Raw genomic sequence first — 15,728 nt, 5'->3', positions numbered from 1 at the left:
ATTTACCTTGACAGCTAAGTGGCTTAGCTGTGGCAGCTAAGTGGCAGTGCAATTCTTTAAGCAGCTGTATAACATAGTGGCAACTGTCTGCCCCGGTGTGTCTGCATTTTGCTCTGGCTGTAGCTTCTGGGCCGACCTCAAGGGCAGCCCCACATACTTCACCATTGCAGGGATAAAATAGAAGTTAAATGTCAAAAGCAGGGGAGAAGAAATTGCAGAAGGTAAGTAAAAACCGTTCAAGAGGCATTTTGGAGAGAGGGGCAAATATAGAATTAACATCCTCTGCACCAGCCTCTGCACCAGCAAATTACTTCTAAAATGGAGAGCTGAGCCAAAATACTTCCAGAACTCATGCCTGCATTTAATGTGAGGAAAGCTGAACTATGGCATCTGTAAATTAATACTCCCTGATGCCCAGCTTGTTTTTTATATATATCCCATGTATATGTTCAAATTGGAACCTCTTTGCATTGTGAAATCTGCTTTATAGGTTTATCTGGAACTGCTGTGCTAAGCAAACTCCAGTTCTTCTCTTCTTCCTGCACCCAGTTTGTTTGTTCAACTCTTGTCTTGGGGGTTTGGGGGGGGGGGCGGCGTTGGGAAGCTTTTGGAGGTAGTCATGGAAACGGCAACCGTGCTAGTTCCAACTCAAAGTGAACGACAAGTGAAATGACTATTGTTGGGGGTGGTACAGATGTAAAGAGCTTTGCTTACATAACAGAAATGTGCAGGAAGTTTGTAGAGCAGCAGGAGCTATAAATAAAACTTGGCTGCTTTATCACTGGCTTTGACATTAATAATGAATCTGTAGAGCCAGGAGTTTGGTGATCAACATCTAAATCACCACTGAGGCTTTTTCTTTCTCATTTAGCTAAGCCTCTGGTGGATTTTTTGTTTGTTTCTTTTTCACATACAGCACCAGGCTTTGTTTTTTATTTTTTATTTTTTTAAGTGTATTTGAAGATACTTGATAAGGTGAAAATCCTCTTGTTTGGCTGATGTGATATTGTACAATATAAGCCTTGATTTGGGGGAGGAGAAGGAAGAGAAGCATGCAAATTGACAAATCTGTATATACATTCGTAATAACTGTATTAATATTTTTTGACACTTGGAATGAAAATGAAATAAAAAAATTATCCAGTAAAACCCCTCCTTCCCCATATAAAACTTTTAAGAGAGGACCGAAGGCTTCACTTTGTTTAATTGTTCTGGAGTACAGTCAAGTTAGTTGGTTTTCTTCTCTCTCCTGCTCTTTCCCTTAGTCCCCCTTCTCCACCTCCATCTTTATTTTGTTTTGAGGCAGGATCTCAGGGAAACACAACCTTGTGTGTCCCTCTCCAAGTGTTCACTCAAACAGCCTTCTGCAAGAAGCAGAGATTTAATAAATAAATAATCAATGCAAATAAAATATGCAGTGTCGCAGTTTCCCCCAGTTCCCAACCAGCTCCTGATCTACAATGCTCCTCTGGAGAAGAAGATATCTCTTTCTACCCCACCACTTTGGGATGAGTGATATCTCTATATGGTACCTTTTCCTTCTCTAATTTTTTTCTCCTTTTTTTTGAAACACCCCAATCAAGTTACCTGTGCTTGTCTGCCAATGAAGTTGACATATCTCCAGATATATAGGTATTGTAAATAATTCTGGGTGGTGGGGTTTCAACCGGTGCCTCTCTTAGCAGCTGTGATCTATGTCAAACCTTTCATCACTATTTGGCTGCTTAAGCTTCTCATTTAGGCAAAATCGAGATCCGTATTTGGGCTTTAAAGTTTGGGCCCAAATTTTATAGCAACATATAGTTGCTGTAGCTGCTGTTCCTTCTCTGTCGCACAGATTTAGAACAGCGGCATCTTCTCCCACCACCCGCAACAGTAATTCTGTATTGTACTAAATTAGCTGTAGGCCTAATCTGGGTTTTTACAGCTTTTCCTCACCCTTTGAGCCCTTCGTTCTTGCGTGTTTTGTTCTGTTGCTTGATTACAGTACAAGCAGATGGCTCAGTAGGCAGAATCAAGACATGTACACTTGCCCGTGCAAGAACCGTAGCCGCCTTGTCGCATCATGCCCTACCATCCTTCACAGCATTATTCACAATTGACATCACCTTCAAGCACACAATTGACCTTGTGTTTCGTCTCAAGAATACTGCATATTGTCAGGAAAGTCTTCTCTTCCTATGTTGTCTGTTGCATTGGGTGCGTGAGTATACTGAATTGTCAGATTGATGCGCAGGAAGGCCGTGGTCAGATCTGGGCAAAAGGTCAAGTGCTATCTACTGATATCAAATGCTCCTAGGTCCTCAAGCATTACTCTTTCTTTAGGGGGTTTTAGTACTTCTGTTTCCAAGTTGCTTAGTTAACGGCTTTTGCAATTATTACATGTAAGGTACAGGTAAAGGTACCCCTGACCGTTTGTCCGCAGACAGCTTTCGGGTCATGTGGCCAGCATGACTAAGCCGCTTCTGGTGAACCAGAGCAGCGCACGGAAACGCTGTTTACCTTCCCGCTGGAGTGGTACCTATTTATCTACTCACACTTTGATGTGCTTTCGAACTGCTAGGTGGGCAGGAGCTGGGACTGAACAACAGGAGCTCACCCCATCACGGGGATTCAAACTGCCGACCTTCTGATCGCAAGCCCTAAGCTTTGTGGTTTAGACCACAGCACCACCCGCGTCCCTTTCCTATTACATGTAGGTGCAGCTATTAAATAGAGCAAGTGCCTGACAATGTCTTAAGGATAAAACAGGTGTTGTCACATAATTCTCCATGCAGAAGGGACACTAGTGCCACCCCCCTGCTCACTGGAAACTTAAGGTAAAATTTTTCCGACAATCTCACCTTTTTGGAAAAAACGTGTTCTCACCCCCTCTCCCATCACATGCAAACACAAGGCTGTGTTATTATTTGACAGAACTGGAACATTGGAAAGGAAGTGAACTTTCACTTCTGACTTTATTCTCCTTCCTCCAAGGTTTCTGTTTTGCTCTGAGAGAAAAAGCTGCAAGCCCAGGGTTCAGGCATCAGGAGAAACCTGGGACTCAGCTACTTAGTCAAAATGCAGTGTTTTAAATGTGTTATGACACCAGATGGTGCTGCAGAGTTTGATCCTTTGGCAGTGTGATTTTGCATTATGAGCTTTACAGTGTGTTTCCTGAAAACAGTTTTTGCTGGCTTGTTACCTGCAATTGACACAAGATAAGCTAAAGACCTTAGTAAACAAGCTTTGTAGTAAATAATATATAAGAGAGGACAGTATGTAAATGACTTAAAGCAGGGGTATATCTGTCCCCATCTGCATGTTTCCAGTGGGAGGAGCGTAGAAAGAGGATGGTGTTTTTCAGTTTGACAAACTACAAAGCTTGATGACTAAGCTTTTTAACAACGAAACGTTGGATTACCGGAACGACGTCCGAGCACGGAACCCCTGGTATATCACAAGTGGACTCTTTATTACTGCATTTGTAATTGTTCAAGATAAAAAATTATTTTGTAAAAAGAAGAAGTGAGCACTGAACCACTGATATATTACAAGTCAACTCTCTATTTACTGTGTTTGCTATTATTTCATATAAAACCTATTTGGGAAAGAAACTACTTTTGCCATTTTTATGGACGTTTGTTGTTTGTTTACAGAGAGTTGCCTTGGTGATATTATCTTGTGTCGATTGCAGTAGTCATTGTATCACCACCCTGTTTGTTGACTTGTTACCTGGCAGTGCACAGGAGCAGGGGAGGCGAGGTGCAGAGAGAGAACATTTCGAAAATGTGCATTATAGCATGCTGCATGTTCACATTAAACTACAGTGGACCCTCTGGTTATGAATTTAATTCATTTCGGGGGTCTGTGTGTACCCCGGAAAATCAGTAACCAGAGGCACTGCTTCTGCGTACGTGTGCAACACGATAGTGCGCTTCTGCGCATGCGTGAGCGGCGAAACCCAGAAGAATGCACTTCAGGGTTTGCCGCTTTCGCAACCCAAAGATTACGTATCCAGAGTGGTATGTAACCCGAGGGTCCACTGTATAGTTTTTAGCTGTGGTTTCATGTGACGTGTGAACTAGGCCAATATCATCCTTGGGGGATAGCTGCTTCCACTTCTCATGCTCCACTCTCCTGCCTCAGGAGTCTTCATAAAGGAGCAGCTGCCAGGGCACCTGCGAGACCTTTTTGTCAGGAGTTCAGCCTACACTTGAGTAGGACTCTGGCAGAGACACATGCCCAACTGGCATGTTCCCTCCCTCCTGGGTGATCATTCAGGAGCTTCATAAGCTTTCTTCAGCCTGAACATCACAGCGACCGATGCCAACCGACACCGGCACACATAGGAATCCGCAGCGTTTGCACAGCATGTGCATGACAGACCTCAGCAACTCAGCATTTTGGCTAATCTACTTTATTTACATATAAACACACACAGAGCACTGCAACATGGCTCCCTCTCTCCCTAGCATCAGACAGCAAAGAGAAAAAGAACAAAGGACAATAGTCCCACTTCACGGAACACAGTAACACAAACATCCTGTCTTCGTCACTTCCCGCTCTTCCCATGTGAAAGACAACAACACCATGACTGCAAGCATGGATCAGGAATTCTAACAGTTTTGAGTCAAGCCTTCCTTCCCTCCTTTTTCTACTTCTAGCTTTTTGAGCTCATCAAACCTGGTGGGTTTTTTTGTGAGTGGATTCTGTAACATGCCATTGACACAATAATAGTACAGTGGTGGAACAGTCATGCAGGACCTTCCGCACATCATTTCTACTCTTTTAGCTGTTCTGAAACACTTGTCCAATGTTACTGCATTATTCTTGCCTGGAAGAGCACTCCTACACAACAAAAACCATACCACACATTTGTGGTATATAAAGCTACCAGGATTTCATCAGGAAGTTGCAAGACATGCACTGGTTGGAAATGAAGCCGTATATCTGCCCTGCATCTTTTTCAGACGGAAGCAGGATGAGAAGTGAGATTGTGTATAACTGCCCCATACCATCTTGAGCATAATTCATCATGAAGGCACAATAAAAGGAAAGTCTGGAAGAATCAGGAATTCTAACACTTTTGAGTCAAGCCTTCCTTCCCTCCTTTTTCTACTTCTAGCTTTTTGAGCTCATCAAACCATCAAAAGTTGGGGTGGATGTGCTAGATACTAACGCAGCTACTTTGAGATAGTGTGAATTGATCTATTGGTTAAACTTCATGATAATTTTATTTTTATATATTTTGTGTGAACCCAGCGTTTTGCTTACTATTTCTGCTGTAGGCAGATGCCAAAGAAACAGGTCACCATTTACAGTGGTGCCTTGCAAGACAAAAAGAATCCGTTCCGCGACTCTCTTCGTCTAGCGGTTTTTTCGTCTTGCAAAGCAAGCCCATTGACGTCTTAGCGGATTAGCGCTATTAGCGGCTTTTAGCGGCTTTTAGCGGCTTATCGGCTTATCGGATAAGCAGATAAGTGGCTTAGCGGCTTAGAAAAAGGGGGGGAGGAAAAAACCCCCGCAGAAGCAAGCCCATAGGAAATTCGTTTTGCGAAGCACCTCCAAAACGGAAAACTCTTTCGTCTAGCGAGTTTTCGGTCTTGCGAGGCATTCGTCTTGCGGGGCACCACTGTAGTTGAAAAAGCAGCAAGTGATGGGAACTTAATCTGCAAGTCTCTTGCAATTACGCAGTTTCTCCTCACATTTTAATGTTGCTGGTACTTTAATGCATTAAGAATTGGCAGGGTTGTTGTCTGTAAGTATCCGTGTAGCCTGGCTCTTCCATTCATTTTCAAATGTGGTTTAATCAGTATGCTTGTTGATTTTCAGCAGAGAATATCACAAACAAAAGGTACCCAATTTAACTCAGTCTGTTTTGCAGGGGAATTTCCAGCTTAAGAGGAAAGTCTGTATTTTGTTAACGCGAATGAACTAAACCATTCTTCTTTGTAGCTGAAATAAAGGATGCTGTTCTTGTGTCTTTGTCCATAAAGCTAGCTGTGGCAACTCCTACTATCCTCTTGTATGTGTATAACTGCATGTTTTCAATGTGTTTCAGACAAGCTTTATATGGGACCAGGGCAACTGTACCACGATTTGCAGAATCTATTACACGATTTGAATGTAGTTGGCCAAATCAGTCAACTAATAGGCAGTCTTAAAGGAAACTACCAGGTAATAATAACTCATAAAGATTGAGTTGATTCTCAGATATGCTTTCCTGTTAGCTAAAGATGTTTTTGATGTGAAAGTGTGTGCCCAAGCACATATACCCTTAATTAATTGGTTTACCATTAAATGTTTTAACTTCAGAGTTGTAAGCAGATTTTATATGCCTTACTGATCTTGTTTTACTCCGCTTCTCTTAAGTTTGAGTTGCAGCATAATCTCACCTTTTGGTTTGATGTGGAAGCACACCAAACTGCAAGTTGCAATTTATTTATTTTTAGGAAATATTGCCGTACAATGACGGTGCATGTCGGTGGTGTTATTGATAGTTACGTTGTTTTAATACAAAACACTGTACTGTCTCACCACTTAAGCACTTAACCAAGACACTTAAAAAAATTATTTGGTTTTTCATTCGGCTGTTTGTTATACTTTGTGTATTTGTGAAAGCTCCCCTCAGACACAAATTACACATGATGGTGCCAGGTCGATGCCATCCCATTCAGGTCTGCCCTACTCACTTCTGAAATGGAAGGTGTAGTTGCAGTGTGGTACAAGGGATTGTGGGTGGCAATACTGATTCAATCACCTTGTTGTCACTCTTTCTCTGAAGACCCCAACTCCTAAATGCTTTGCTCTCAGCTTTTGCTACCTAGGTACTTGGGGGGGGGGGAGGAATAATTTTTTCCATTGTAGATGTACTTAGGATGTAAGTACTTCCATTGTAGATGTACTTATTTCCCCAAGAAATAACTAATTGGGGAAATAACTAATTAAGAGCCCCATATGTGTGTCTTTTCAGAAAAGTTCCATTTGAGAGCTGGAGCAGTTGAAGGCAGAAAAGCAGGGAAGGGTTGCCTAAGACAGTTCCGTGCTCCAAATTGTGCTCCCTCCAAATATATTTTCCTTAGGGGTATTCATACTAACCAGGCATTGAGTCTTACTGCTTTTCTTGTGGCTCAGGCTGCTAGTGCCTATCATGCTGAGCTAGGGGTGCTAGTGGTAGAGAGAAACCGGAAGCATAAACTGAAAATAAACTTGGTGTTCTTCTTCTTTTCTTTTCCCCTTTGCGTCAGAATTTAAATCAATCAGTGGCACATGACTGGACCTCAGGTTTACAAAAGCTTATTTTGAAAAAAGAAGACGAAATCAGAGCTGCAGACCGCTGTAGGATTCAACTTCAGCTTCCAGGAAAGCAGGACAAGTTAGTAGTGCTCTAGCACTGTTTGCAAGGGTGTTGTTGTAGGGTAGCAGTAGCTGCTGCCAAGCACCCAGACAGTGGGTTGTAGAGCCTCCACCCAGAACGGGCACCGTGGGAGAGGGAGAGTGTTCTCTTTCTTCTGAAGGCTGCTCCAGAGTTGTGATGGAAGAAGCAAGATGCAGTTGGGTTGTGAAGGAAATGCAGGTTCTGGTGGTAGGGGAGAGACCATGGCTGTGTACACGCATGGCAGTTAAAGTGGACTCAATGCATCCCATGTGTGCATGTTCTTCATGTCATCCATGTGACTTTGTCCTCATCCAAATGGCAGCCTGCACTCCCCTCTCCCACCCATTTAATTCCGATTTTCCCGATCTGTGAGCAATGGGGTAATGTTGAGAAAAGGTCCAACATAAAATTTCAAGTTACTCGACTGTGAGAATTTAGTTCATGTGACACTTATAACCTAGAAAGCCTTGTTTTCTTTCCACCAAGAGAATGGGTTGAAGCCCTTAGTTGTTGCTTTCTTTTTCTTTCCCCCCTAACAGATCAGGACGGCCTACTTTCTTTACAGCGGTGTTCAATACATTCACACCTGCCATCAAACAATCTTGGATCAATAATTTACAAATGGCTAAACTTGCTCTTGGTAAGATTTAGTTTTAGCATGCTCCAAGCAGCTTTATAATAAATAGTATATGTATATTGGCTTCTGGTTAACTCCCAAATTAATATTTGCTAGAAGGTGGTGATTTGTGTCTTTTGAACTAGATATATATATGCCCCTCTCCCCACATGTGCATGCAAACAAACACACACAGAGAATTTTATGATTTCCACCAATTGTTCCCAATAGAAGGAAAATAAGCCATGCCAGGTCCAGGGCTTGGGTAGTTTGTCCCCCTTTCTGAGGACATGGTGGATGAACAGAAGAGTGGCTCCCCTTTGCCTCGGCCTATATTGTTAAGGCAAGGGCTTTGGAGGTTCCCATGGCAACTTTGAGGCCTTCACAAGCCTGAATCTGCCTCCCTGAGGCTGGACCTTTCTACCCTCAGGAAGGGAGATCTGAAACCTATGATATCTTGATATCTTGCCATGAACCACAGGATTTCAGCCCAAGTATTTTACCTTTTTAATGCATTCAAATTGTCACACACTACAAACTTAACCCAGAGGTGATGTAGATTTTAGCCAAATACACATATGAAGCTAAAGATGACTATAAAGTGTTTATGGCATTATTATTATTATTATTATTATTATTATTATTATTATTATTATTTTACTAGTGAACTGCAACACTTTTGTAATTCAATCCACCAATTCTTTTTAATTTTCCATGGCGTGGGGGTAGTTATATGTTATATGTGATGGTGGGTGCTTCCTCACTAACACAAGGCTAACCAGTCATTCTGTATTTGATAATTTCTGCCCATTTAACTCCCACTGGTTGGACTCTCTAGCTTAACAGGTTTCTGAAAATATCTCCTGGTACCCTTGCTTACCCTTTAAACCAAGAGGTGAGGGACATGTAGCTTCCTCCAGACAAAGCTGAGTGATGAATCCCATCATCCCTGATGATGCCCATTGGCCATGTTGGCCTTCACTCCCATCAGCCCTGACCAGCCATTTCTGGAAGGCTACAGCTTCCCTACCCCTATTAAAAACCCTTTGTGATTTGGATAACTAGTGTCACCCTAATGAAACAATGCAACCTGGGACATTCCACCATGTTTATCTCAGCATTCGGGACCTCCTGTGTGTCAGTATGTGTAAATCATTTTTTAAAAAACAAAACAAAACCCTAATAGGTTTGTTTATCACCTTGCCCATAGACATTGGTTTTAGAAAAGCTTTACATACCAGACTAGTTTACTAAATAAAAAGGCGTTGATTCCCTCCCCACCACCACCACCTTGTTTTGCCATTATAGCTGAGGAGAATCTGCTAGGCTGGTTCTGCATAGATGATGATGGGAATCAGATAAAAAAAGAGAAGCACCCACTGCTTGTGAAGCACATGCCTGTGATGATGGCCAAACAACAGGAGTTTAAGGTGAGTCATCTTTGTTTGCTAAGGAGATACTATGTTGACTGAAGCATCCATAGGCATGATCTGCCATTGTGCTTTTATGGGTATGGGCTAACATGTTTCTCACTGAGGTGAAGCGAAAATAGCTTAGTTGAATTGCCATGTGACATGTTCCATTTCTGAGCCAACCTAATGTTGTAGCATTCATATGCCAAGAGCTTATGCCTCTTAATTCTCACTCATTTACTCTTCTGTGTACGTTGCTCCTGTCTGTAACGATAACTATTTTAAAGTCACCTGACATAGATATTTGAAAAAGAAGAAATATGGACCACACTTAGAAGAAATCCAAGGCTGTTTTTGGACAGCACTTTATGCCATTATCGTGACATTTCTACATTTTATATTATCTTTCATATGACATAAAAGCCAATTCTGGAAAACTAGTGGAATCTAGTGGAAGTTTAGCTCTCATTTTCATGTTATTTCAGAAAAAAATCGGTTTGCAACCCTATAAACCTAAAAGGTCACAGAAAGTTTGCATTGCAACTTCCCATGAGGAAATTTCAGGTGGTATTTGAGCATGCAGTTCTTACCCAACCATTTAAAATTTAAGTGTGACATGGTGGTATATTGATGAAAAGGCCACTGTTCCATAATGCAGCAGGCAAAACAGTGTAAAAGGAAGATTAACATCTGAGATAGAAGCATTGGCAATATAATCAGGAAAAGGAACACGATAATCCCCATGTCTGAATGCACCCCAGCTCATTTTAAGCCACCTCTGCTGAGTCTTGCAGGTTATTTTAGAATGTTGTATTACTTTATTGTTGTTAGCTGCCCTGAGCCCGGCTTCGGCTGGGGAGGGCGGGATATAAATAAAATTTTATTATTATTATTATTATTATTATTATTATTATTATTATTATTAGGTTCAAGTATCTTGAATGCTAAATGGGCCATGTCACATACAAATAAAATGTTTTGTTCTACTGCTCTGCAAGAAGCCCATTGCATTGATGTGCTGCTGCCACCAAATTTAAGACTTATTTTGACACTAAGAAGACTAGGTGACTTGCACTAACAAATTTTTAATGTGTTTTAAGGTGGAATGTGCTGCTTACAATCCTGAACCATACTCAGGGGAGGAAACTGATCCAGATTCTCTCACTGTAGAGCATGGTTTTCTGTGGGTAAGTTCTTGAAAGGCCCAATGATGGGGGGGGGGGGAGAGGAATATTTGTTTATTTCAGTAGTTATGCCAGGTTTTGTAACTAAGGAAGTTGATCATAATTAGGCTGAGCTAGATGACACGCTGCGAGTTTATTGATCAAATCATCTGCTTTTTTAAGATCAAAGCAGTCGTGGAAAGAAGGATTAGCCTGTGAATTAGCTGGAGGAAGAGTTGTTTGATCCTGTTTGCCTGGGCTATTTTCCTGATTAACACACAGACACCAGATTTTTTTCTTGGTCCTGTGAGGCAGATCATACTATAAGTTTTCACCTTGAGGAACAAGGCTGGGGGAAATGGCGTAAGGTGGGAAAGTTTTAAACACCCGCTCCACCAGTCCAATTTTTTTCTCTCCCACATACACCACTGCTGCTTTAAACTGAAAAAAGAAGCTTGTGATTTTTCAGCATCTTCTTGTCTACCTAACTTGCTAATTAACAGCTCAAGAAAACATTTAGTTTTTGGGCTTTCTGGCTCTTCTAAACTCTGGCAGCAGAGGGGCTTATGGCCTTGAGGAGCAGTGAATTCATGCAAGCCTCCATTTACTCTCAAAACTTTGTCCTCCAAAGTTTGTTCAAGTTTGAGCTTTTGGTGACTGGAATGACTGAAGAGGAGCAACTTTCCAAAGCAGAAATGATCATGGGCACATGTCTTGGCCATTCAGTATGTATTTGTATGTTTTGGTAGGAAGATGCTTAAGGTACTGCTCTCAAAACCTGCTCATCCTTAGTGCTGTTTATTTGCAGTGACTAGAGATGGAGGAGAAATTTGGTTCAGTACACCAAATTTGTGCTTTCTGAAATGGTATGCAAACTGAAAACACAGCTATCCTTCGAAATTCTCACTACTCTGAATTTTGCAATTCTGTTCTCCAGCTACAATTTACAAAATTGCACATATTAGGGATAAATTTGCATTAAAATGAAGATAGTGAAAATAACATACAAGTATGCGCATTATATTAGGGGAAGTCACTTGAAACAATGTGCACATTAGAAAAAACTGCATGTGAAATGTGGTGGAAGAAATTTGCACTAAAATGCTGATGATTTTCCTTGATGGCTTTTTAAAAATAAATAAACAAATCTGCAGATTACTGCAAAATGTGGAGAACTGAATTTAAGATGGAAAAATGAGAACCGAAACTGCCAGATCCTTTCATCCCTAGCAGCGACTTATAGCCAACATAACTTATAATAAAATTATTTTTAGATACAGAGACTTAAAAAAATAAAGGTTCTAAGTATCACTCAGGGCAGATTTATTTGTACAAACAAGATCTTAAAAGCCATATAGCACCCTTCAAGAACAACTGCAACAGACAATCTCAGCTCCCAATTCATCTGTTATGAATAAAACTGAATTCCCCCTTCCTGTCCTGAGTATTTTCTTTCTTTCTCTCTCTCTCTTAAAGCCTTGAGTTGCCAGAAAAGCTTCATTTCACTGCTGAAACCTTGACGAAGCTTTCTTTAATTAGTTTCGCCCTGCATGCATTTTTTGTTAACAGGGATCTTGCTTACAAAAGTACAATCATCTTTTCTTCCAAATTCAGATTGGCAGTTGTACTAACCAAATGGGCCAAATTGCCATCGTTTCATTCCAAAACTCCAGTCCAAAAGTTATTGAATGTTTCAATGTGGAATCGCGGATTCTCTGCATGGTCTACATTCCAGAAGACGAGAAACATAAAGAATCAAACATGCCTTCTGAGCCAGAAGATACGCCGACGAAGCCCTCCAGTGTGCCTACCATTTGCCTTGGCATGGAAGAAGGAAGGTGGTTTTCAATGTTTTCAGTTCATTGAGTTGCATGCTTTATTTAATGTCATACTGTCTTACAGTAGAAGATGTGTGTGTGTGATTTGTGTTGTGTTTTGACTAATCTAAAGCCAAATGGCGTATTATAAAATCCACCAGCCTGCCTTGCTCTATGTCACTATAGTCTGTTCATCTTGTAACATCTAATATAAACAACATGAGGCATGAGACTGTTGCACTGTTTTCCTGCCCACAAATGGCATGAAGTAGGATGGGGAGATGCATAGCCCAGTTGTGTCACGTCACATATTTATATTAGATGTCTAGTTTTGCTGTTCAATACATTTTTCTTTTTATTTCTCTAAGAGTTGCCAGGATACCTTAAAAATGAATATAAACCTGTATTAAAGCATGCTTTCTCCCCCACCCCCACCCCTTGCTTCTTAATAGCATCTCTGTTTACAAAAGTAGCCAAGGCTCAAAGAAGGTGCGACTTCAACATTTCTTTGCTCCTGAGAAATCAACTGTCATGAGCCTCGTGTACAAGACTCACCATTTGTTTGCTGGCCTTGTCAATGGTAACATTGCCATCTACACAAAGCTGGAAGGTACAGAAATGATATATAACGCCTTGAATGCCTTTGGAATCTTTTGCCAAAATCAGGATTTCATAGTTTTGTTTTTCCTTTTGCTAAATATGTACTTGGAGCAATTTGAGCTGTCATTAAAAATAAAAATAAAAATAGGTGTGTGGCTATCAGCAGATTGGATTGCTGTGATGTGCTAGAACCTCTGAGTGGCTTGTCAATTGCTGCCACATATTCTTCCTTCTGTTAAGGAACGAGAAGAGAGGCTGTTGCTGGATGGCAGGAGGAGGCAGTAGTAGCGGGAGCAAAGGATCGGCAAAGTGACCTGCGATGGTCCTTTCCTTGCCTGTTCTCTTGGCTTGCTTGCCCTGCACTGCCACTACCACCCTGCTTTTTATGCCTTAATACTGGAAAGGAAGCACCCCACAGCCGAGCATCAGGGCCGAATTCAGGTTTGATGAGGCCCTAAGCTGCTGAAGGTAATGGGGCCCTTTATATGTCCAGCTGTCCTTTGTCAACAACACATTGTCTCTGTTTTTCGTGTTGAATATATGCTGTATGGTAATTTATGGACCTAATAGATATTGAAAACCATTTGCACATGCAGAATGTAGGCAACCTGTATAAAGAAATGAGCAAACCAGTGATATTTTACTTACATCACAGGAGCCTACACAACACGAAACACTGTTGCTGTATGTAGGTTTCATTTATTTTTTATCTTATATTTTGGAAATGTACATCCTGGTTTTTTTCCCCTTTACATTTTCTTGGGGGGGGGCCAAGAGAGTGGGGCCCTGAGCTATAGCTTGTTTTGCTTATACATAAATCCGGCACTGCCCAGCATCAAATATAAAAGTTATGGCTGTAGAGTGCTCCATAGTCCAACAGGAAGAGTTGGCAGCAATAGAACTGCTGGCCTCTGGCTGTAGCACATGTCCTAGAATGATTTGCTGGAATGCTACAGCTATGCATATATTAAGCAGAGAGCTCAAAGTGCACCCCTTGCAGTGGCAGCCTCTCTTTAATATTTGTAGGCCTCTCTAACTTAGGCTGCTCTCTCTTAATTTAAAATCTGCTGTGATTATGGCACTTCTCTGTACCTAATAAAAAAGCATGCCCAGTCATATCAAGGTCCCGTTCCCCCCCCCCCAGCAAGCATTTGTTTTCTTTCCCTTTTTGTAACCATGATCTTCGTACAAAGCTGTTTTTCCAATGATCCATTTTTGAAGTGCTGACCTATTTCGCTAGACATATAAATCAAGGCTGAAGAGTAATAGGACAGAGAATTTCAACCAGTAATGATTGGGACAAGTTGTTTATTAACAGGGAATCCGGAATGTACCACTTGAATAGTAAAACTGGAACTGTTCATTCAATTCGGCAAGAGTTCATGGTGTTGCAAATATAAATGAGGTAGAAAATGAAATGAAGCTACTTCGTTGGGTATATAATGTAGGGTAGTGTTCTTTCTTGAAAAACTATAGAGGAATCTGTGCGATTATGCTGTATGATCATCTGTTTTTATATTTCATGAAGAAATAATCTATCTGGGCTTTAGCCAAACATTAACTCTCTGCCCAACTATCTTAACAAGAACAAGCAACAAATCTTCCATGTTCAATGCAGAAATTATGCTTTTTATGCCACTGACACTCAGAAGTTAAGTCTAAAAGTAAAGGGGCCCCTATGTTTGATCCTGGAGTATTGATCCCACCATCTTTCTAAGGCCTTGCTTCTGTTCATCAAAGGCTTTGGCACTCAACATAGGGAGGAAATTCTTCCCTAAGTGGAAAAATTAAATCTATGGAACCTTTTCAAAGGCAAACATTTTCTTTCATTAAAATCTCATTTTATATACCGTCCCCCCCAAAAAATTCCAGCACAGAGTTTTCTAGGATGTTCCTACTAAAGGGTTATGATCCCAAAAAGTGTAGATGAGAACACATGCAGCCAAACATCCTTTGATAACTTTGATTAAAGTTAAGCAGCTAAGCCTATTCAAGAGACAAGTCGCTAAATAGTGGATTGTTTCTTCTGTAGTGGGAACTTAGTGAAAAGCTCGTGGAAAGTTTTAGCTATACAACTGCTTCATAGGTGAAAACACAAGTCAGTTCCAACCATGGGTGCATGTTTTAAATCTAACTGCCCTGGCATTTAAAAAAATGTGGTCAGTAGTCACTATTCATGACAATGCGATGTACAAATGTTTATGCTTCATTGCACAACTCAATTAACAAGCCCTATTTGTGTGGTTGTTTTGGCAGTTCCTTTGAAACACCAGTGGTGGAGCTTGCGAGGAAAAGAGGGAAGCTATCAAACCAAAAGATGAATGTTAGTTTTAGCTAAATCAAAGCAGAAGCAAGGCAAACTGGCAAGGGAACGGGACGCATCATATTTAATTAAGCCGAGTATATGACAAAAAAATCATGAATGAATGTCAAAGAATTAACCTATATATTATTCGAGCCCCTTTTTTTCCCTTGCCAGCTGTGAGTGTTTCGCAAAAAGAGCTGCCAAATGTTCAAAGGAAGGAAGGCCAATTAGTGGAGCAGTGCCATTCTCTAGAAAGCCGAACATTAGGATTATAGCACAGCAACAACTTGGGTATTTTCTTGTAATGCAAAGGCCCTTCTTTCTTCCACCCCTAGTGATTTCCGGGAGAAAATGCTCTCATGTTGCTTCCATCTTGACGTGCGTCCTACAATAGACCTTTCCCCCCCAGAATGCAAAGACCAGTATTGCAGTGGTTCCCAAACTCCACCCCGCTG

The 15,728-nt window shown here is 41.1% G+C and overlaps 1 protein-coding gene across 6 annotated transcripts in view; it reads left to right on the top strand.

Annotated features, from left to right (window-relative positions):
- ARHGEF10 (Rho guanine nucleotide exchange factor 10) overlaps nucleotides 1-15,728 on the top strand; it is a 97,708-nt gene that overhangs the window by 55,291 nt on the left and 26,689 nt on the right. For all 6 annotated transcript variants that reach the window (XM_081856789.1, XM_081856786.1, XM_081856788.1 and 3 more), the window contains 7 exons: nucleotides 6,044-6,159; nucleotides 7,230-7,357; nucleotides 7,900-8,000; nucleotides 9,285-9,406; nucleotides 10,489-10,575; nucleotides 12,166-12,389; nucleotides 12,821-12,978. In XM_081856789.1, coding sequence (XP_081712915.1) covers nucleotides 6,044-6,159; nucleotides 7,230-7,357; nucleotides 7,900-8,000; nucleotides 9,285-9,406; nucleotides 10,489-10,575; nucleotides 12,166-12,389; nucleotides 12,821-12,978 — 936 coding nt within the window. The remainder of the gene's footprint in view (nucleotides 1-6,043; nucleotides 6,160-7,229; nucleotides 7,358-7,899; nucleotides 8,001-9,284; nucleotides 9,407-10,488; nucleotides 10,576-12,165; nucleotides 12,390-12,820; nucleotides 12,979-15,728) is intronic.

The sequence above is a fragment of the Podarcis erhardii genome (genome assembly GCF_964252035.2).
Source record: "Podarcis erhardii genome assembly, chromosome: 3".
Taxonomy (NCBI): Eukaryota; Metazoa; Chordata; class Lepidosauria; order Squamata; family Lacertidae; genus Podarcis; species Podarcis erhardii.
Note: the sequence above shows the minus strand (reverse complement) of the source record. Positions and strands in the feature narration are given on the sequence as shown.